Source organism: Salvia splendens, chromosome 5 (assembly GCF_004379255.2).
Source record: "Salvia splendens isolate huo1 chromosome 5, SspV2, whole genome shotgun sequence".
In the NCBI taxonomy this organism is placed as follows: domain Eukaryota; kingdom Viridiplantae; phylum Streptophyta; class Magnoliopsida; order Lamiales; family Lamiaceae; genus Salvia; species Salvia splendens.
Window position 1 is genome coordinate 2,288,910 of NC_056036.1, and position 21,615 is coordinate 2,310,524.

A 21,615-nucleotide genomic window follows, 5' to 3' on the forward strand; every position below is an offset into this window, starting at 1 on the left:
TGGAAGCTCCTGGGCATTCGACGCCGTGGAGGAAGAGGCGGAGGCGACCGATGAGGATGAGGATATAGGCCGGCATCCGTACAGCCGCAAGGACACGATGGCGGTGTACAACGCCTGGATCAGCGTCTCGTACGATCCCTTCGTCGGGAATCAACAATCCCGGAAGTCCTTTCGGGATAAAGGTCACCGAGGCCTACTACGAGATCAAGCCAAGAGGGTCCCGCCGCCGCACATTGAATATGCTCCACGCTCACTTTGACCGAGTCAACAGGGAGGTCAAAAAATTTTGCGGCATCTACAAGAACGAAGCGGCTCATTATCAAAGCGGAACCACAGGAGCCGACATTCTAAGATTGGCTTTGCGAGTCTACTTCGACGACACCGGCAAAGAATTCAGACATGTCGATGTCTGGGAGGCCGTCAAAGATGAGTAAAGGTGGGCCGGCGGTGTGTGGTCCAGCTCGGGCACACGGCGGGTGGCCAATACTCTTCTAGTGGGGGCGGTTCGGGCAGCGCCGCACAAGATGCTGCCTCGCAGGAGGTTGAGGGCACGACAGACAATGCCGGGGGGGTCCTCCCGTGTGCGCCGTCAGCCGCAAGGGACCAAGGCGGCTGAGCGGCCGAGGCGAATCAAGCCAGGCGGGCTCGGGCTCGAACACCCTATTGTCCATGTACTTGACCGCCACGATGGCGGACACTTCCCGCATGACGCCTCCACAATACCAAGCTCATCTTGCCGGAATTGAGTATATGACAAGACAAATTGGTATTCCGCCTCCAGGCAGCTTGAGTGCACTGCTACCGCCTTCGGGAGATGATTCACCGGCGGAGTAGTTTTTTTAATTTCTAAAACTGTATTTTAAATTATGTTTTTTTTTAAATTTATTTTGCCACGAATTTAATTATCTATTTTTTTAGGATGTTAAGTTGTATTTTTATTTTATTTAATGAAGTGTGTTTTTTATTAATTGAATTTGTTGAAAAAAAAATGAAACTGAATGAATAGTAAATTAAGAGATGGTTAAAAGACGGATAAGAGATGGAGTGAAAAGTACAGTGGGGCCCATGAATAGTTAAGGAATGAAACGGTTAAGAGACGGATAAGAGATAGCGTTGCGGATGGCCTAAATATTCCACGATTATTATAGGTTAATAGCAGACTGATCCATTTAATTAGATATAAAGAGTAAATTAAATTTTATAAGTACTGCCTACCCTTTCAGCGTGAGAAAAGATAATTCCAGTTAAAATTTTTTCGCAAAACTACAACGTCTAGAGTATTCATATCCGTGCTCTTGTCAACGAGCACGGATGTGGGCCCGACCCCACTTTTACTTCCTGCTTTTAGGCAAGAGCACAACACTCACATCCGTGCTCTTCCGCATGACGAGCACAAGGACCCCACCATTCCATTATTCAATTTAAATAAAAACATTTTCACAAAATTAAAATTCATTAAAAATAACCGAAATAATATTACAAATTACAAAAAAATTAAAAATTACATAATTAAAGTCCTAGAAATTAAAAATTACATAATTAAAGTCTTAAAAATTACATAATTAAAATCCTAAAAATTAAAAATTACATAATTAAATGCATAAAATTAAAAAAAACCCACTACTCGTGGCCGAATTTCGCCTAAATGGATGATGAATGTGTGTATTTATATATGATTTTGGGATTATTTTTTTTTTAAATTTTCAAAAAAAATTTCAAAAAAATTGTAATAAAATCTGTATATTTTTGAGAATCCGAAAATATATTTTTTTAATTTTTGGTATTATTGTCGATTTTTTTAAAAAAAATAAAAGAAAATGTCAACTGTCAATAGAAACATGACAAGTCGTCCTGCTCGCTAGCACAGACACGTCCGTGTCAGCGGCAAGAGCGCAGCGGCAGACAAGCGTGTCCTTGCCAGCGGCACGGACGGACGGAGCATGCTCTCCATGTGGACGCTCTTAGTGTGCTGCTGTGCAGCTTCTTCCATATTTATGTATTCGGATTAAAATTGAAGAAAATCTCAGCTCATCGGAATCTCGGAGAAAACCCTAGTCATTTTGCCCCAAATCATCGATCCTGTTGATCTGCGCCCGAATTGGTCAATTTTCAGTTTCTGTTCAGATTGGTTAAGTTTCAGACTCGGAAATCAAGATGGATGAAGAGTACGATGTGATAGTGCTCGGAACCGGTCTCAAGGAATGCATCCTCAGCGGTCTTCTCTCCGTCGATGGCCTTAAGGTTTCCGTTTACGTTAAGTTTCAATATATTGCTCCAGTTGATGATTAAAATGCTTAATCTTTAGCGGTTTGCTATATCATTTTTGGCAACTGAATTGGAGTCGCAGAATGGATTTGGTGTTTTATCTAGTGGCATGGATTTGGTGTTTTATCTAGTGGCATTGAGTGTTCCCGCTATTGCGAGCTGTAAATTTTATGATTTTTAAAAAAGCGATCAGTGATTGTATTTCACTTGAATTCCTTGCAAATCAAGGGTGTATATGATGTCTTTGAATTTGAATTGCAAACTTTCAGCTTAATGCTATATGATAAGTTAATTTCCTATGCCAGTATTGTGTTAATGTTAATAAGTGAGTCTTCCTCTTTCTCAAAGACCCTCCTAGTCCAAACCAGTCTTATCAACCTTACAACAAGTGCATTTCAATCGTCTAATGAGCTTCATGTTTCGTGGTCTTTGCTAATAGGTGCTGCACATGGATCGCAATGACTACTATGGTGGGGAGTCGACTTCACTTAATCTTATTCAGGTGCTCTTCTTCTCCACTTTGAAATAGATTCCAGCTCTCCTGCCCACAATCTTACTTTTCAATCTTGTTGAACACTCAGCTTTGGAAGAGGTTTAGGGGAAGTGACAAGCCTCCAGCTAACTTGGGTGCTAGCAGAGATTATAATGTCGATATGATCCCTAAGGTCTGTAACTTTGTATTGCATACACTGTTGTATGTCCTTTGAATCCGTTAGTGCTGCTTGATTTTCTAATGCTGCTGCCTTCATTTACTTCAGTATATTATGGCAAACGGTGCTCTTGTTCGCGTCCTTATTCACACTGATGTAACTAAGTATTTGTACTTCAAAGCTGTTGATGGAAGCTTTGTGTACAACAAAGGGAAGGTAACATACTGCTTTTAGTCTTTCAGATATATTTGCATTTGTTTCTATCCACATTTGTGTTCCAGATTCCTGCAGATACATTATTATTTATACAATAACAAAAATACTGATTGAATTATTTGGTAAATTTAATGCACTAGATTCATAAGGTGCCTGCAACTGATATGGAGGCTCTGAAATCTCCACTCATGGGCATCTTTGAAAAGAGGCGTGCAAGGAAATTTTTCATTTATGTCCAAGATTACAAAGAAAACGATCCTAAAACACACGAAGGCATGGATTTGACAAGAATTACCACTAAAGAACTCATTGTGTATGCCCTCTAGAACCTTTGCTTTGTCAGTCAGAAGGCCTTATACTTCAGAATCATCACTTGTTGTTTTTATGTATTGTATAATGAGTTTAAGATTTTGTTCTCAAGGTTTATCGGGACCTGTGTTAATATTCATTTTCACTGTTATCACGGGCTGTATACTGCCATGGTTTTTAGGAAAAGCAGAGCAATCTTTCTTTTTTAGCAACTTGCATGAACAACCTTCGTATAGTTTGATATATTGACTAGAACCATAAATTTTATAAATGCAAACTCTCATTGGAAATTGCTTGCGTCATGCGGTGCATTGAATTTTCTTGCAATCATCTAAACATCTTGTTTATCAAAATCCATGCAGAAAGTATGGCCTTGATGACAACACTGTTGACTTCATTGGTCATGCACTAGCTCTCCATAGAGATGACAATTACTTGAATGAACCAGCATTGGATACCATTAAAAGAATGAAGGTGATTCTTGTCTTCCTGAAACAAGTGTTCGGTTCTTTGTTGTTTGTTTGTTTACAAGACTGAAGACAGTAATACATGACTTGTCACTAATATTTCCTTTTGAACTATAGCTTTATGCAGAGTCTCTAGCACGTTTTGCTGGAGGATCACCATATATCTATCCTTTGTACGGCCTTGGAGAGCTTCCCCAGGTCTATCTCAAACCTCCCTGTCTGTTCCTGAATTCATATTTTGCTTTTGTTTTATTTCCATCTTCTTACTCAATATCCATTTCAAAATTCCTATCTTCCAAGTCCTTACCCTAAATATATATGCACCTTGTTATTTAAGTTTCGTTGCTGTTACTTGTGACCAGGCATTTGCTCGTCTAAGTGCTGTATATGGTGGAACCTACATGCTGAACAAACCTGAGTGCAAGGTAATTATTCACACATTTTTCATTCCTCATCCTTGGGTTACTGTTCAAGATCCTCACCATTTTTATTCCTCACCTAATGGGAAAATGTTTGTCAGCATATTGACAAAAGTAGTTTGTGTTGAACAAATATGTACTACTTTCTTGAACTGAAACTCTGGCTGAAATAACTTGACGTTTTTTTTCCAGAAGACTAGGCTCAAAATAGGTTGAATAATTTGTTTAATTGGATTTTTTGCACTTCAGACTGTGCACATATTGAATATTGTACTCCTAAACTGAAGACTGAGGCTCGATATAATTCATATAGAGTCACTGCTCGAGTAAACCATAAACCTTGACCTTATCTGACAATAAGCCTTGTCAGTCTTTTCCCTTAGATATTCTGTGTACTTCCACTTTTGCTAAGTTGTTTTTTGATTTTAAAGTGAAGTTGGTCTTCTGTTTTTGGCTGTCAAAAATGCATTTTGTCTGCACTTGCATTATTTATATTTTTTTGTTGATTCCAGGTTGAGTTTGATGAGGAAGGCAAGGTGTGTGGTGTTACATCAGAAGGGGAAACAGCTAAGTGCAAAAAAGTTGTATGTGATCCCTCCTACCTTTCAAACAAGGTAATTTCCTTCTATTTTTGACACCCATGTTTTGTTTACAACGTTTTTGATTACTTTATTTAATGTGTATACCTATTTGATATATAAAATCTTTTGAGAAGTGGTATCATACTTCAACAAGTAGAGTGTATGACATTAGTGCTGATTAGTTGCTGAACCAAGCTCTTTGTTTTACTCGTTTCTTCTTCGAATGGTTTCTTCATTAACAATAACATGTTTGCTGTTATAGGTTAGGAAGGTTGGCAAAGTAGCTAGAGCTATTGCTATCATGAGCCACCCAATTCCAAACACCAATGATTCCAATTCAGCACAAGTTATTCTACCCCAAAAGCAGTTGGGTCGCAAATCAGACATGTAAGTCATTACCCTGACATTGCAACCTGTCAATTATGGTTAAATTGAAATTTGCAACCCTAACATTGCAACCTGTAAATCATTTCCACTGTCATGATTGATGGTATAAGAGATGCAAAATTTAAAGATGTAATTGGTACTTTTATTGCATGTAAATTATGGTTAAATTGAACTTTGGATGCTTCAGTGTTGTAAAATTTGTCTTCGTGGCCACCTTTGCACCCCTAGAGAGAAGCCAAAATGGTATAGGCACTTAGCAGAAAACATTAGTGCATAAACATTATGATTTGGATACAATAACCAACTGATTTCATAAGTGTAATTTTATCTTTCATGTGAGCTGTTTTCATCTTTACATGTTTTCATGTGAGTTGTTCCAAGTCAACATTATCCTGCCATACGAACTGTGATGTTTCTTAACATCCGATGGTCTTTTTGGCTTTCTAGGTATCTGTTCTGCTGCTCATATTCTCACAATGTTGCCCCGAAAGGGAAGTACATTGCTTTTGTCTCGACTGAAGCAGAAACCGATAACCCCCAGAGTGAACTCAAACCTGGTATTGATCTTTTAGGACCTGTGGATGAGATATTCTTTGAGACTTATGACCGATTTGAACCAGTCAACGAGCCTTCTCTAGACAATTGCTTCATATCAACAGTAAGTTTGTTGATAAATTTATCTGAAAATAAGTACTCCTTGATAAGTTAGGTTCCTTTCTATGTACTTACATAACTGTGCATGACAGAGTTATGATGCTACCACTCACTTTGAGTCCACCGTCGATGATGTGCTGAACATGTACACCTTGATTACAGGAAAGGTAAGAATTGAATCTCCCAACCTATGCCTTTCTTTTTAAAACAGGACTTAATCTGTACCATTGTCATGGTGTTCTGTTTAATGTGGATAATGACTCAGATGTCTAAACATGACCATTTCCTCGCTTTTTTCAGGTTCTGGATCTTAATGTTGACTTAAGTGCTGCAAGTGCTGCTGAAGAATGAGAATGCTACTGCTTGTTCTATGCTTTTATCCTAGTAATGTCACATGGATAGAAGAATTTGCCATATAAAATCGAAGAAATGATGTCTGCTTGAATTGTTTCATTTGTTGGTATCACAGTGACATTTGTTGATGGTATCATGAGTATGGGTCTCTGAGCCTCCGACCCTCTTTGCGACCGGTCTGAGTCTCGTGGTTATATATTCAGGTCGTTGTATGTTATCAGTCTGTCTTATTAACTTATCCAACCCCCTCTTCTTGCATCACAACAGACTCTTTTCTTCTAGTATTTGTGATTTTTTTTATCACGCCTTAGTATTTTCACATCTATGCTATTTTGCATTGATAAAACTATCCTGTAATCTAATTTCAAAATATATACGTCAGATTCTTTAAATCACAGTACCATTGTGAAGGCATGCTTTTTCTAAGAAAATGCCAATCCACCTTCGAGGTTATGTAATGTGGAAAGAGATGTTAATATACAAAAACACACCCAAGATTAATTATGTCTAATAAATCGTTAACAATATTAAGCTAAAGTGCTATAATTCTGTAAATGTTGGGTGGTAAGCACATGAAGCACATGTGTGCTTGAGCATGTGGATTTGTTGGCCATTTCTCATTTTCAAAAAAATAAGATTTGATAAAAAAAAATACTATAGTTAACTACTACTCTCTTCATTTCACTATAAGTGAAACATTCTTTTGGGCACAACGTTCATGAAAATGATGTTTAGTGAATTAAATGAAGAAATAATAGAGTACTACTAATATTGAAAAAAATAGAATAGTAGTAATAATTTAAAGAATTGTTTGCTTGGCTTGATACAATTACTTTGATGGGTAAAGTGTTATTTACAAGTTTTGAGGGGCGTGATTTAGAATTGGAGGTAGTTGGAGGATGCAAAGTGCAGATAAAAAGAACATCACTGCCTTCGATCACACAGCATATATTTATTCGGATTGACATTGAAGAAAATCTCAGCTCATCGGACTCTAGGAGAAAACCCTAGTTATTTTGCCCCAAATCATTGTTCCTATTGATCTGTGTGCCCGAATTGGTCAATTTTGAGTTTCTGTTCAGATTGTCTAAGTTCCAGACTCGGAAATCAAGATGGATGAAGAGTACGATGTGATAGTACTTGGAACCGGTCTCAAGGAATGCATCCTCAGCGGTCTTCTCTCAGTCGATGGCCTTAAGGTTTCCGCTGGCGTTAATTTTCAATATCCTGCTTCATTTGATTACTGAAAATGCTTAATCTTTAGCGATTTGCTATTTTATTTTTGAATTTTGTGTTGATGGTATTCGTTCTGCTGAATTGGATCATATTGCTGTATGAGCTCGCAGATTGGGTTTGGTGTTTGATCTAGTGGTGTTGAGTACTCTTCCAGTTATTACGAGCTGTAAATTTGACGATTTTTAAAAAATGATCTGCAATTCTATTTCACTCGAATTCCTTGCAAATCAAGGGTGTATATGATGTCGATGAATTTGAATTGAAAACTTTCAGCATAATGTTTATATGAGTAATGTTTATATGATATCAGTGAGCTTTCATTTTTCTCAAAGACCCTCCTCTCTTGCTTCACTGAAGAATGACATGTCTATAAATTCAAGTAGCTTCTTTCCGTGCATATGTTTCTGTATATGCTATGAAATGCAGCTCAAACCAGTCTTTTACATATAATAATTGTATTTCAATCGTGTAATGAGCTTGGTGTCTCGTGGTCTTTGCTAATAGGTTCTGCACATGGACCGCAATGACTACTATGGTGGGGAGTCAACTTCACTTAATCTCATCCAGGTGCTCTTCTCCTCCACTTTGAAATAGATTCCAGCTCCCCTGTCCACAATCTTACTTTTTCAATTTTCTTGACCACTCAGCTTTGGAAGAGGTTTAGGGGAAGTGACAAGCCTCCAGCTCACTTGGGTTCTAGCAGAGATTATAATGTTGATATGATCCCTAAGGTTTGTATTGTACACACAGCTGTATGTCATTTGAATCCATTAGTGATACTTGTTTTTCTAATGCTGCTGCTACTTTCATTTACTTCAGTATATTATGGCAAACGGTACTCTTGTTCGCGCCCTTATCCACACCGACGTAACTAAGTATTTGTCCTTCAAAGCTGTTGATGGAAGCTTTGTGTACAACAAAGGAAAGGTAACATGCTGCTTTGAGTTTCTTTGCCCCTTCAGATATGTTTGCATTTGTTTCTGTTTACATTTTTTTTGTGTTCCAGATTCATGTGGATACATTATGCAGTAATACTAATCGAATTATTTGGGAACTTTAATGCAATAGATTCATAAGGTGCCTGCAACTGATATGGAGGCCCTGAAATCTCCTCTCATGGGCATCTTTGAAAAGAGGCGTGCAAGGAAATTTTTCATTTATGTCCAAGATTACAAAGAAAACGATCCTAAAACACACGAAGGCATGGATTTGACAAGAGTTACCACTAAAGAACTCATTGCGTATGCCCTCTAGAACTTTTGCTTTATCAGTCGGAAGGCCTTATACTTCAGAATTATCATTTGTTGTTTATATGTCTTATTTAATGAGTTAAGATTTTTTTCTCAAGGTTTATCAGGACTGTGTTAATATTCTTTTTCACTGTTGTCACGGACTTACGTGCTGTATATTGTCTTGGTTCTTAGGAATAAGCAGAGCAGTCTGTCCTTTTTAGCAACTTGCACGAAAACCTTTTTATAGTTTGATATATCGCCCAGAACCATAAATTTGATAAATGCAAGCTCTCATTGGATATTGCTTGCATCATATGGTGCATTTCATTTACTTGTAAGTTTTTAAGTATCTAATTTATCAAAATCCATGCAGAAAGTATGGCCTTGATGACAACACTGTTGATTTCATTGGTCATGCACTAGCGCTCCATAGAGATGACAATTACTTAAATGAACCAGCATTGGACACTGTAAAAAGAATGAAGGTGATTCTTGTCTTCCGGAAGCAAGTGTTCGGTTCTTTTTTGTTTGCGTGTTTTTGAAAGACACCAATACATGACTTGTCACTAATATTTCCTTTTGAATGATAGCTTTATGCAGAGTCTCTAGCACGTTTTGCTGGAGGGTCACCATACATCTATCCTCTATACGGCCTTGGAGAGCTTCCCCAGGTCTATTTTAAACCTCCCCGTCAGCTCCTGAATCCTCATTTTGGTTTTCTTTTCTTTTCCATCTTCATACTCACAATGAATTTCAAAATCCCTCTCTTCCAAGTCCATAATCTAAATAAATATACACTGTCGGTATTTAAGTTTCATTTCTTTTACTTATGACCAGGCATTTGCTCGTCTAAGTGCTGTATATGGTGGAACCTACATGTTGAACAAGCCCGAGTGCAAGGTATCTATTCACATCCAGAAGACTGCTTTCTTGAACTGAAACTTTGGCTGAAAGCCTGAAATATATTGACCTCCCCCCCCCCAGAAACTAGGCTCAAAATATGTTAAATAATTTGTTTAATTGGATTTTATTTTGCACTTCAGACTGAGAAGACATGCTGAATGTTGTACTCCTAAACTGAACCAGAATCATATAGTTATTGCATGCGTATATCATAAACATTGACCTTTGTGAGTTTGGACAATAACCCACATTGGCAGTCTTTTCCCTTAGTTATATTTCATGTTATGTTCCTATGTTGCAACTTGCTGTATGTACTGTGAACTTCCATTTTTCCTTGGGAATTTTCCTATTTTAAAGTGATGTTGGTCATGGTTTTGTTTTTGGCTGTAAAAAATGTGTATTGTGTGCATTGACATTATTAATATTTTTTTTAATTCCAGGTCGAGTTTGATGAGGAAGGCAAGGTGTGTGGTGTTACATCCGAAGGGGAAACAGCCAAGTGCAAAAAAGTTGTATGTGATCCCTCCTACCTATCAAACAAGGTAATTTCTTTATATTTTCGACACTCCATGTTTTGTTTATAACCTTTTTTATCACTTTATTTAATGTGTATACCTATTTGATATTTAAAATCTTTTTGGAAGTGGTATCGTACTTCAACAAGCACTGTGTATGACATGTGTGCCGATTAATTGCTACACTGAAGTTTTCCCAGGCACTCATCATTTGGGAACTAGGCTTGTTTTACTTGTCTCTTCTTTGATCACTTGATTAGAAATAACATGTTTGCTGTTATAGGTTAGGAAGGTTGGCAAAGTTGCTAGAGCTATTGCTATCATGAGCCACCCTATTCCAAACACCGATGATTCCAATTCAGCACAAGTTATTCTACCCCAGAAGCAGTTGGGTCGCAAATCAGACATGTAAGTCATTACCCTGACGTTGCAACCTGTATATCATTTCTACTGTCATGATTGATGGTATGAGATATACAGAAGATAAAGATGTATCCTTTATTTGTCGTGTAATTGCTCCTTTATTACACTCAAGTTATGGTTAAATTGAAATTTGGATGCTGCAGTGTTGTAAAATTTGTCTACATGGGGCAGAAGCTAAAATGGTATAGGCACTAAGTAGATGACATTAGTCTTAAACAGTACTATGATTTAGACACAATAACCCACTGAATTTTTAGAAGTATGATTTTATCTTTCATGTGAGTTGTTTTCAAGTGAGTTTTTCCCAGCCAGCATTATCCTGGCAAAAGAACCGTGATGTTGTTTAACAGCCAATGATTTTTGGTTTTCTAGGTATCTGTTCTGCTGCTCCTATTCTCACAATGTTGCCCCAAAAGGGAAGTACATCGCTTTTGTCTCGACTGAAGCAGAAACTGATAACCCCCAGAGTGAACTCAAACCTGGTATTGATCTTCTAGGACCTGTGGATGAGATATTCTTTGAGACTTATGACCGATTTGAACCAGTCAACGAGCCTTCTCTAGACAATTGCTTCATATCAACTGTAAGTTTCTATATATATTTTTTTTAAAATCAGTACTTGATAAGTTATCGGTTCCTTTCTATGTACTCACATAACCTTGCATGACAGAGTTATGATCCTACCACTCATTTTGAGTCTACCGTCGATGATGTGCTGAATATGTATACCCTCATTACAGGAAAAGTAAGAATTGAATCTCCCTACCTATGCCTTTCTTTTTTAGGACTTAAATCTTATGTAAATAATGAATCAGATGTGCTTTATTGTCTAAAAATGACCACTTGCTCTTTTTTTTCAGGTTCTGGATCTTAATGTTGACTTAAGTGCTGCAAGTGCTGCTGAAGAATGAGAATATGCTGCTGCTTGTTCTATACTTTTATCCAAGTAATGTCATATGGATAGAAGAAATCAGCTTATAAAATCAGAGAAATTATGTCTGCTTGAATTGTTTCATTTGTTGTTGGTATCACTGTGATATTTTGTTGTTGATGGTTGTGGGAAATCATGAGTTTGGCCGCCTTACATGCTCCGAGCCTCGACTTTCCTTTGCGACCGGTCGACGGTCGTTGTACGTTATCATCTGTCTTGTTAACTTATCCAAGCGCCCCTTCTTGCATCAAAACAAACTCTTTTCTTTTATTTGTGATTTTGCTTTCTTTATTCTCTGTCATGCTCTTTTTTCCACATCTATGCTATTTTTGCGTTGATAAAACTATCCGGCCCAGTTGACAACTCTATCTTTATCATGCTCTTTTTACACATCTATGCTATTTTTGCATTGATAAAACTATCCTGTAATCTAAACTAGATCTTGAGACTAGGAAGACATCCAGTCATCCAATGCCAAAGTATATGGTTCAGATTCTATAATAAACACTGCCATTGTGAAAGCATATTTTTTTTTGTCGTGGAAAATGCAAATGCACCTTTGAGATCATATTTGTTACTATATAATTACAATGCGACAGTAAGTAAAAACACTTTATACGTATTTATTAAATCCCGGTTTTAAGCTGGAGTGTCATTTTAGTGTTTTTTTTAATGTAGTGTCTAATAGAATTAAATTAAATTAACCAACAACCACACAAACGATTACTATTTTTTCTACTTATATATTTACTTCTTTTTTCGTCTGTATATACACTCTTCCACGCTAAAAAAATTACTATACAATTATTTTAATGTAATTATGAATTCTCTTTTTATTAGTAAATCTTAATGGTATTATGTTTACATAAACTATGACTCGAATAAATATGAATAATCTATTTAGGTGTTGTATGGTTTACTAGATAAAATAGTAATTTTCTAAATAAAATAGTAGCATAACACTACCCCTAATTTAGGATTAAATTATGAGATTATTTAAGAATAAAGATTTGACTATGATAATTACATGATTATCCATTTTATAAACGTACAAATTTAACACAGTAAACAGTAACAAACACTAGACGACTGTGTTTCCCCCAATTCGCAGAAGCTTAGTGAGATCCCGAAGCGTGGGATCAGTTTCCTTCACGGTAATTTAATTGCGTAAACCAATTAAGAAGCTTGATGTATTTTTTGTAATTGGCATGACTTGCTGTAGTGCTTCATTCAACCAAAATTCAAAGTAGAAAGAGTTTTAGGGCGACGTGTTTTCATTTTAGGAATGAATTGTTGCGATCACTGTTCTAGTTGTAATTCGCTGCTTACTAATTTCAGTGAAGCATTTAACTGTGTATTGAGCTTGATTCTGAATTAACACAACACAGCAAAGCTATGGAAACCAATGGTAAAATCTAAAGCCAAACTTTCCCCAAGTTCTGAGAAGATCGCAGCTCTGAATCATATCCATATACGGTAAAATGGGGGTGTCTGAGAAGCAGATTTGGAGTGGACGAAGATTGGCTTTTGCTGCGTTTTTGGGAATAATGCTGCTGCACAGCTTGGCCATTTTGCTTTTCACGAGAGGTTTCCTTCTTACTCGCACGGAGCTCTCCCAATACAGCGAATGCAACGACGTTGTGGAGTCGCCTTGCTTTCCTCCTCCTCGTGATCAAAATACTAACGGAAGCTGTTGGAGCAAGCCTGTTGTTGGCCGTCTTGTTATCATTGTTCTAGATGCTCTGAGGTTAACACTTTTTCCAATTGCTCGCCAAGATTGCTTTATTCTCTATCTGTTTTTGTTTCCAAGTGTTTATGGGGCATTCTTATTGTAGGTTTGATTTTGTCGCTCCCAGCACATTTTTTGCAGGTATGCAATCTATTGCATTAGTATACTTGGCATTTTTTTGCTTGCTTATTGCATTCTTGCAGATATTATTGGTTAAGTCTTGTGTTCACTTAACCTAGGAATTGTTTTTATGTGTTTTCTAGAGAAAAAGCCGTGGATGGATAAGTTACAAGTGATGCATGACCTTGCTGCTCGGAATCAGTCATCGACAAGAATTTTCAAAGCTATAGCTGACCCCCCTACCACCAGCCTGCAGCGTTTAAAGGTGAATATTTGTTATTTTCTTTTGCAGTAAGGAATAAGTAGAGGTGCATACATGTTCTGTGGCTAAACCATCTTAATCTCGTATGCTCAATCATATACATCAGGCTCCGCAACCTATGTACTTTATTGGCTTATGACATTGTGTCTTTGTTGTCAGTAGGAGAATGGTAGTTGCTCTTAGTATAGACTGATTCATCTAGTTACTATCTAGGATATTCTGCAAAACTTCAATTCAACAGTAAATGAATTGGGATTGAGTGCTCATAGTTTTTTGGAAAATTTTCTTAGCAAAAACATGTGTAGGCTTAGTCATAGAAGGGCATTGGTTCATACAACCTTGGGAAAAGTTTACAGCACTTGGTTTTTACTTTTTTTTCTTAGTGTTAAATACAGTATATCATTTTTGGTCTCCTGGTGCATCGTCTATTAGAAGATCTAAGAAAATCTCGCTGCTTTTGATAGTTTACTACAAAAGTAAGCATGACGTCTTCAGCATATTACTCAAGCTAGAGCTTCAGCCCAAGTCATGAGAGCAGTAGTAGGTGTATGCCATGCATCTATGTAGATTAGTTTCTCACCTTCTTTATTTCATGCAAGTATGCAACTATATTTAATCAAACAATGCCGAAATTGTTCTTTTGGATAATGGTGTGTTCTATGAGAATTTGTAACATTCTTTCCATATTTCATGAATCATGAATTACAAAATTTCCACATCAACTAGTTCAGTGGGTTAAGAACCTCCTGATTCGGTACATTAATGGGTAAAAACTATATTATTGGATATGCATCACAGCTAACTTTAGATGATGCACGTTCGTAGTTCATACTATAATTGTTAATGTTTTCATATCCAGGGCTTGACTACTGGTGGACTTCCCACATTTATTGATGTGGGGAACAGTTTCGGTGCTCCAGCAATTCTTGAAGATAACTTGATACACCAGGTCTGATTTATATCTGATTCATACTCAATAACTGAACATTTCTAATATAGTACTATTTCTTTTCCTTTTTTTACTTGCACATTTTAACACTCTATTTTGCTTATAGTTAGTTCAAAGTGGGAAGCGGGTGCTGATGATGGGGGATGATACATGGGTGCAATTATTTCCAGATCATTTTGCCTCATCTTATCCATTTCCATCTTTTAATGTCAAAGACCTTGATACGGTAATGTTAGTTTTTATGATCATTGGATATACTTGTTTCTGTATAAGTTAGTAGAATTTTATGTGAATTTTTGTTAGAATTAAGAAAGAATGCTGCCACTCAAAATAACAGGAAATAGGTATGAAATTGATAGTGAATGAATAATAAGAATTTTGGAGAAGCTTTCTCCTGCCAACACACTGCTTGCCAAGTCAAACTCAACGAGGGTCCTAGGAAAATTCTCCCTTTATCGAATGCGAAATATTTATTCGACCAACAGTTTTGAGTCATGCAGGAGCCTCACGGCTAATACAGCCCTCGCTGCGCCCAACACTCGATGAGAGCATAAATTTGTCTGCAATAAATCTATGTTAATTTTGATTCTGTATATTTATTTGGTTCTTTATATCTTTAATTCTTCATTACTTTTCATTTGTCAGGTTGACAATGGGTGCATTGCGAATTTATTCCCTGCCCTGGACAAAGGAGATTGGGATGTGATAATAGCACATTTTCTCGGTGTGGTGAGCCTAGCTGTATTGTAGTTGCATTAACAGAGTTTGTAGCATTCTTTGGTAAATGATGATAATGGCATACTGCTAATCATGGCTGATGCAATTGTAGTTGCCTAGTTGGCCATTTGGTTCTGATGAAATTCCATCTTTTGCACTCACAATCTGTTTCTTAGCTTCCAAGTCCCATCAACTGCAATTCCATCCGATGCACTTATATATCACACCCATTATTCCCAAACCTTGTGGGCTTCATTGCGTCTTCTCTCTCACCCCCCCCCCCCCCCCCCCCCCCCCGCGCACACACCCATATCCTCCCACAATGCACTTATATATGATACCTTATATAAAAGCCATGATACAGGATCATGCTGGGCATATATTTGGTGTTGACTCTACCCCGATGATAGAAAAGTTGGAGCAATACAATGAAGTTATAGAGGTACTTAAATTATTTATTTTCTGTTACATAGTACTCCTACCGTCCCACAAAGATTGTCTCACTTTGACCGGGCACGGGTTTTAAGAAATGTAATGAAAAGTGAGTTGAAAAAGTTAGTGGAATGTGGGTCCTACTTTTATATATTAGTTTTATAATAAAATGTGAGTAGGAATGAGTTAGTGCAATATGAGGTCCATTACCAAAAATGGTAAAAAGTGAAATGAGGCAAATTTTGTGGGACGGAAAGAAATGGAAAAACGGGACAATCTTTGTGGACGGAGGGAGTAGCAGCTAAAATCAAGTAGAAATGCCAATCATAAAAAACCTATTTTCCCAGTGGAAGTTATAGAAAATCTTTTGACAGTATTTTCCTGGAAAAAATATTCCCATCTCTTATAACCATGAAATGACATTTAATTAATGCCCCAGAAAGTTGTAGGAGCACTGGAGAGGCAAAGCGGACCTGGTGGTTTGCATGAAAATACAATGCTTCTTGTCATGGGAGATCATGGGCAGACACTCAATGGCGACCATGGGGGAGGCACTGCTGAGGAGGTGCTGTCTCTCTTTAGTTTCTCCAAGGATCTGTGATTACTGCTCAGTACTAATACCAGCAATATCCTATGCAGGTGGAAACAGCAATTTTTGCATTAACTACGAAGAATCCTAATACACTACTTGCTGCAGCTGAAAGTTCGTCTTGCCAATTGGATGTGGTATGCCTAAATCTGCAGACCATAGCAATACTTTTGTATATGAAGAAAGTTCAGTGATCAGGAAATATAGCTGTACAGGATAAGAAATAATCTTGTAGGAAGAAATCTACAGAAGTTGCAAGAGTTAAAACTCAGTTTACATAATTGTGAGCCTTCCTTTTACAAAAGTTAAGTTTCTTGGTGAACCCTTGACCAATTTTTCTTTGAATATATCCCTTCCTTTTAGCCTTTGTAATTTATCACTCTTCAAGTCTTGAAAAACAGAAACAAAAATTCTACACTGACTACTCAAATAGAAATGAAGAGGTTGGCTGATGTGGCTCTCCTCACGGACATCTTGATGAGTTTCAGTAACTTTGTTGGCCGATACCAATAAGAACATACTATAATATAGCTTAAAGCATGGTTAATAAAGATGATTGGAAATCCTAAAGTTTTCTCTCAATTCTGTTGGTCCTGATAACAAATTCGAATATAGATTCATGCCAGTGCAAATGCATAAAATTTTACCGATGCCATTCTACTAAATTTAAAAATAAAGGGCTTCATGTTCCTTTTTCTAATATCATTTCAGTACTTTCACTCCTCTAAAGATCGATATAAAATTCAGTTCTTCCTTTAATACTATCTGTTTAAATTTACAGCACGGAAGGCAAGTTTGCACTAGCTCAATTCAACAGGTCTGTCAATTAAACTAATCTCAGGATGCTGGTGAGCTCAGTAATAACTTTGTCCATATAAATGAACTTATTTTGGCAAGTCTTTCCAGCTAGATTTTGCTGCAACTGTCTCTGCTCTGCTTGGTCTTCCATTTCCTTTTGGAAGGTAACTGATACCAGAATCCTCTCAAAACTTCATTTTGTTCTTTGCTTTTATTTCCCCCGCACTTTATTTGGTACGAAGATAATGTAATGCTTGTGATACCTATGTTTGAAAAATTCAATACACTTATGGCATATCTTTCTGGATAGTTCTTCATTTCCCCTGTGTTTGTTCTAATTAATAAAATATAATTCCAAAGAAAATCTGATAAGATGACGTATTTTCAGTATTGGGAAAGTTAACTCTGAACTCTATTCCTTGGCTGGTGGTACATGGAACCAAGAAGAGTCTATTACTGGTGATGATGGAAGTCCATCAGAAGTTCAAAGTTGGATGCTGAACTATGTTAATGCCCTTTGTATTAATTCCTGGCAGGTACATCTTTCCTCATCTTTATACCACTTTTGGCATACTGGCCTGGCACCTTATATATTTCTTAGGTGATACTTGGTTGCTTGTGTTTTCTTTCGTTTTCCTTAAAAAATAAAACCATATCCCTGGTGGTTTTTATCCTTCATAATATGATACTACATCATTATGCTTCCCATGGTTCGCATGCAGTAGGGTAGCAGTGTGGTTCAAGTTCAAGTTTTTGATAGTGATAAAACGCATACAACTTTTCTTTCATTAAGGAAGTTTTTCTTGATGACAGAGGTTAAGGTGGTCCCTAATCCCTATGCATAGTTTTGTTATGGAAATATCAACGTTTAAAATTGTGTAAAGGGCTCATATACTCCACTAACGTTTCCTCTTAGGATGAAGTAGCCCCCTAAAGTATTTCTATGTACAAATAAGCCATTAATGTGCTTCCCGAAAGCTGCATTAAATATTTATTTACTCTTTTCTTTCATAAATAATAGATTGCTGCCACCCTCTTTTGTGACTCATGGTTTGCTTATGTAGGTGAAGAAATATATTGATGTCTACTCATCTTTGTCATTAATTGGATTTTCGGATAAAGACTTGCTGCATGTATCAGAGTTGTATTCAAGATCACAGGAGCTTTGGTCAATCACTTCAAGAAATATATCAGGGGCTTTTGTGTCTCTGCCTTTAGTCAGAAGGCAACTTGATGCATATTCTATGTTTCTGGAAAGTGTTGCTGCACTGGCACGATCAAACTGGACTGAGTTTAATTTGAAGATTATGGGAATAGGCTTTTGCATCATGTTAAGTTCACTTTATCTGAATGTATTTCTCATCAGGAGGCTGGACAAGTTATGTGGGCTCCAGTCTTTTTTCTCTGGCTATTTAAAGAATTTTTTGGGGGTGAATCTTGCTTGTATTGTAATTCTGATACGTGCATGGAGTTTCCTTTCTAACAGTTTTATTCGTAAGCACCGTATCTTATTCTGATAATACTATGTATTATGGCTCTCTCTTCATTCATTTTGCTATTTGTCTCATTCCTCATTACTTTGATGCAGTTGAAGAAGGGCGAGTGGCAAGTTTTCTCTTGGCAACAACTGCGATACTTCAACTACGCCATGCTATAATGAAGAAGATGATGCTACTTGAAGTAGGCTTCTGTCATCATTTTTTCTTTGGCGACTTTGCTAATACACAATAATTTTGATGTTTTTGTCCCATGTTGTAAACCGATGTCAATAATACCTTGCTGTTTGCTAAATTTGTGTTGCAACCTGCAGGCACTTGTGCTTTGTCTTTTGGTTCCTTTTCTCAGAATCAGTATTGAATTAGGCCAGTTGAAGCAAGCGGTGAACTCATTGTTCTTGAAAGTTGATTCGTCAAACATGATGGGAATTGTCAATGATTCTGAGCTCTGGATGTATGTTACTGAAGTTTTTCCAGTGTTATCTCTTATTATCGTTGCGTATCTACTGTACAAGAGCATCACTTCTTGTTCTTCTCAGGGCATTTCGAAGTATGTTATTGCAGGAACCATAATGAACTATATGCTCATACTCTTAAACTGGGTCTCAGAGAGTAGTTTACTCAGTCCAAACCTTTCACTTTGGCTATTAAAAGGAAACCTAATTCCTCAAGTGATTTATGCTTCTGGACTTCTACAACTCTCATTATTGGTCATAGGTCAACTGATTGATAGGGGGAGAACCTCAAACTTGGAAGAAAGTACAGTTGTTAAAGCATTGGCCTTGATATCTGCATGTAGTTCAACCACAATTTTGTTGTCTGGAAAACAGGGCCCACTTGCATTCTTGGCTTTGCTGATTGGAGGTTCTTGCTCTACCTTGTAAACATTTTTTAGTTCATAGTGTATGTTATAATTCAGTGCGTTAGTTTCTTCAGTACTTAATATTAAGCCGATGGTAAATTAGAAGTTACCTCCGTGACTTATGTTTTCTTTGGCTCAATCTCCACAGGTTGGTGCCTAATAAGATTAATGGCATTGGAACAGAACACCAAAAATGACTCTTCTGGGTCTTCACTCTTTTATGCCCTTCCAGTAACCCAATGGAGCCTTCTGGCTGTGTGCATGTTTTTCAGTACTGGTCATTGGTAAGATGCTTTGTGCTTCTCCCATGTTTTGAGTACATTGTGATAATATGCAACATTGTGTGATTGTGGTTTAGATTGTTGTCAAAGGCTTTACTTAGTATGGGCATAACTAATTTCTTTGCTTTCATTATTTTAGGTGTGCTTTTGACGGCCTCAGATATGCGGCTGCATTTATTGGGTGAGAAGACATGTTTTTCTTTTTGTTTAAATGCCAATTAGTAGTTTATTTTCTTGTATGTTGCCAGTAAAGGCTTTGCTGCAGACTGATCTTACATAGTTACTTTGTAATTCACGCCATTACTTCAGTGGGTGTCTTGCTTTCTCCTTCAAACAATATTGTCAATGCATCTGAGCTTCATCTATTTCATTTCAGATTTGATGAATTCAACCTTATTCGGCAAGCAATCCTTCTGACAATCGACACATTTGGGTTTTCACACATTCTTCCCATATTTGGACTTCCACTCGTTGCACGCGGTTATTTGCTGAAGCAGAGCAAACAAGTATACTCTATTAGAATATGCCAAGTAAGTTTCATATTCAAATGCTCTATTGGAATTTGAGCTGTAAAGTATAGTATAATTCTTTTATTTTCTTCAGGTATATTTGATGTATGGGCTCATTACAGCCATAACAACCACATTCACACTGCTATGTGTCACAATACAAAGGCGGCATCTCATGGTATCCTCGTATTTTGAGTTTTACTTGCAGTTAACCCAACTCCGTATTATTCACCCTTACACTGTGATACCACTATATATCATTCATTTCAGGTCTGGGGATTATTTGCTCCAAAATTTGTGTTTGATGTGGTTGGCCTTCTTCTTGGAGACTTGCTGATATTTTTGTCAGCTCTGTATTATACTTCTTGAGTACCTTCTGCGAAAACCATACCCTTTTCCAGTTTTCCCCATCGATTCTGGTATTATTTCTTGGAGGTCTGCAAGGGTTACCTCCACACCTACTGGGTTGAAGGAGATGATTTCAAAACATTTGATGACGACACTTTGACACCGGAATCTTTCTCGATGAGCTGATTTATCTGTCAACTTTTTGCAGTTTAGGGTTGTAGGTTGATGGACTGACTGTATACATAGTGATGTAGTACATCGTTTTACTTTAGAGCATCAGGGCAAATTTGTTCAGAAACTTTGCAACTTTTTGACGCAGACTGATGGTTGCAGATTATTTTCTGGAAACTTCACTCTTTTTTACTGTGATTGAACCATTTAGATCCCACTGGACACGGTTCTAATGAATTGCAAAGCTGCAATTTAAAATTAGTTTATGTATTGCTTGTTTATAATATTTTGTAGCTTCTTACAATTCACTCCTATGTAAGTGGATGATTTGTTCTAACAGCAAAAATCAATACTACTATTTACCGGTTTAATCAAATAATCAATTGCCTAACCGATTTCTTAATAAGTTCGGTTCAATTTATATCTATTTAGGTTACATTTGACTTCAGTTAGTTAATAATTTTGGTTCGGATATTTACCAGCCTTGCTAAACATTACGATTTCGATATTTTATAATACTGATATTTCTTCTTTTCGCAATATAAAGTTCCACTTTGACTGTTCAATTTTTTTTAAAAATATGAAGGAAAGTAAACTGACATAATATCATATAATTTGGATCTCATTTATATCTATAGTTTTATTTTTTATAATAAATTATTTATTAAAGTATGTGGCTCCATTTATCAAAAATTAAAGACTGATATGAGACATTTAAATATGGGCCTTTTATTAATTTTTGCATCTTAGAAATTTTTATTATTTGATCCATGAAGAAATGTGTTGAAAAAAATGTAATCGAGTCCTACT

General features: G+C 36.9%; 3 protein-coding genes across 5 annotated transcripts; all 3 read left to right on the forward strand.

The window, feature by feature from the left end:
• The first annotated feature begins 1,938 nt into the window (after positions 1-1,938).
• On the forward strand, positions 1,939-6,566 carry LOC121804719 (guanosine nucleotide diphosphate dissociation inhibitor 1-like). Its single transcript, XM_042204357.1, has 13 exons — positions 1,939-2,241; positions 2,705-2,767; positions 2,847-2,930; positions 3,024-3,131; positions 3,272-3,444; positions 3,803-3,914; positions 4,025-4,105; positions 4,270-4,332; positions 4,839-4,940; positions 5,170-5,294; positions 5,742-5,952; positions 6,041-6,115; positions 6,249-6,566. Exons 1-13 carry the CDS (start codon positions 2,155-2,157, stop codon positions 6,297-6,299), a joined length of 1,335 nt encoding a protein of 444 aa, XP_042060291.1. The 5' UTR covers positions 1,939-2,154; the 3' UTR covers positions 6,300-6,566.
• A 663-nt stretch (positions 6,567-7,229) lies between these two features.
• Positions 7,230-11,812, forward strand: LOC121806000 (guanosine nucleotide diphosphate dissociation inhibitor 1). Its single transcript, XM_042206062.1, has 13 exons — positions 7,230-7,501; positions 8,043-8,105; positions 8,186-8,269; positions 8,358-8,465; positions 8,607-8,779; positions 9,144-9,255; positions 9,361-9,441; positions 9,608-9,670; positions 10,114-10,215; positions 10,472-10,596; positions 10,984-11,194; positions 11,282-11,356; positions 11,472-11,812. The coding sequence occupies exons 1-13, from the start codon at positions 7,415-7,417 to the stop codon at positions 11,520-11,522; spliced, it is 1,335 nt and encodes a 444-aa protein (XP_042061996.1). The 5' UTR covers positions 7,230-7,414; the 3' UTR covers positions 11,523-11,812.
• Positions 11,813-12,586: 774 nt separating this feature from the next.
• On the forward strand, positions 12,587-21,066 carry LOC121804628 (GPI ethanolamine phosphate transferase 3-like). 3 transcript variants are annotated; one of them, XM_042204243.1, is made up of 21 exons: positions 12,587-12,696; positions 12,931-13,289; positions 13,378-13,412; positions 13,535-13,656; positions 14,513-14,602; positions 14,709-14,828; positions 15,248-15,331; positions 15,684-15,761; positions 16,191-16,316; positions 16,391-16,477; positions 17,122-17,157; positions 17,247-17,302; positions 17,527-17,674; positions 18,203-18,632; positions 18,727-18,818; positions 18,949-19,498; positions 19,645-19,780; positions 19,917-19,958; positions 20,154-20,307; positions 20,381-20,464; positions 20,557-21,066. In XM_042204243.1, exons 2-21 carry the CDS (start codon positions 13,024-13,026, stop codon positions 20,653-20,655), a joined length of 2,835 nt encoding a protein of 944 aa, XP_042060177.1. In that variant the 5' UTR covers positions 12,587-12,696; positions 12,931-13,023; the 3' UTR covers positions 20,656-21,066. The 3 variants fall into 3 exon arrangements, with proteins under 3 accessions (XP_042060177.1, XP_042060175.1, XP_042060174.1); XM_042204241.1 differs by having other exon boundaries at positions 12,618-12,696; positions 12,881-13,289; XM_042204240.1 differs by lacking the exon at positions 12,587-12,696 and having other exon boundaries at positions 12,746-13,289.
• Positions 21,067-21,615: the final 549 nt, after the last annotated feature.

Bases quoted from the DNA above. Each gene is read 5' to 3' on its own strand.
- LOC121804719 (XM_042204357.1), top strand. From the start codon at position 2,155: ATGGATGAAGAGTACGATGTGATAGTGCTCGGAACCGGTCTCAAGGAA. The intron at 3,445-3,802 runs GTATGCCCTCTA...AAATCCATGCAG, and splicing joins ACCACTAAAGAACTCATTGT to AAAGTATGGCCTTGATGACA. The intron at 4,941-5,169 runs GTAATTTCCTTC...TTGCTGTTATAG, and splicing joins CCTCCTACCTTTCAAACAAG to GTTAGGAAGGTTGGCAAAGT.
- LOC121806000 (XM_042206062.1), top strand. From the start codon at position 7,415: ATGGATGAAGAGTACGATGTGATAGTACTTGGAACCGGTCTCAAGGAA. The intron at 8,270-8,357 runs GTTTGTATTGTA...CATTTACTTCAG, and splicing joins ATGTTGATATGATCCCTAAG to TATATTATGGCAAACGGTAC. The intron at 9,671-10,113 runs GTATCTATTCAC...TTTTAATTCCAG, and splicing joins TGAACAAGCCCGAGTGCAAG to GTCGAGTTTGATGAGGAAGG.
- LOC121804628 (XM_042204243.1), top strand. From the start codon at position 13,024: ATGGGGGTGTCTGAGAAGCAGATTTGGAGTGGACGAAGATTGGCTTTT. The intron at 16,317-16,390 runs GTGCTGTCTCTC...TATCCTATGCAG, and splicing joins GGGGAGGCACTGCTGAGGAG to GTGGAAACAGCAATTTTTGC. The intron at 19,499-19,644 runs GTTCTTGCTCTA...CAATCTCCACAG, and splicing joins CTTGGCTTTGCTGATTGGAG to GTTGGTGCCTAATAAGATTA.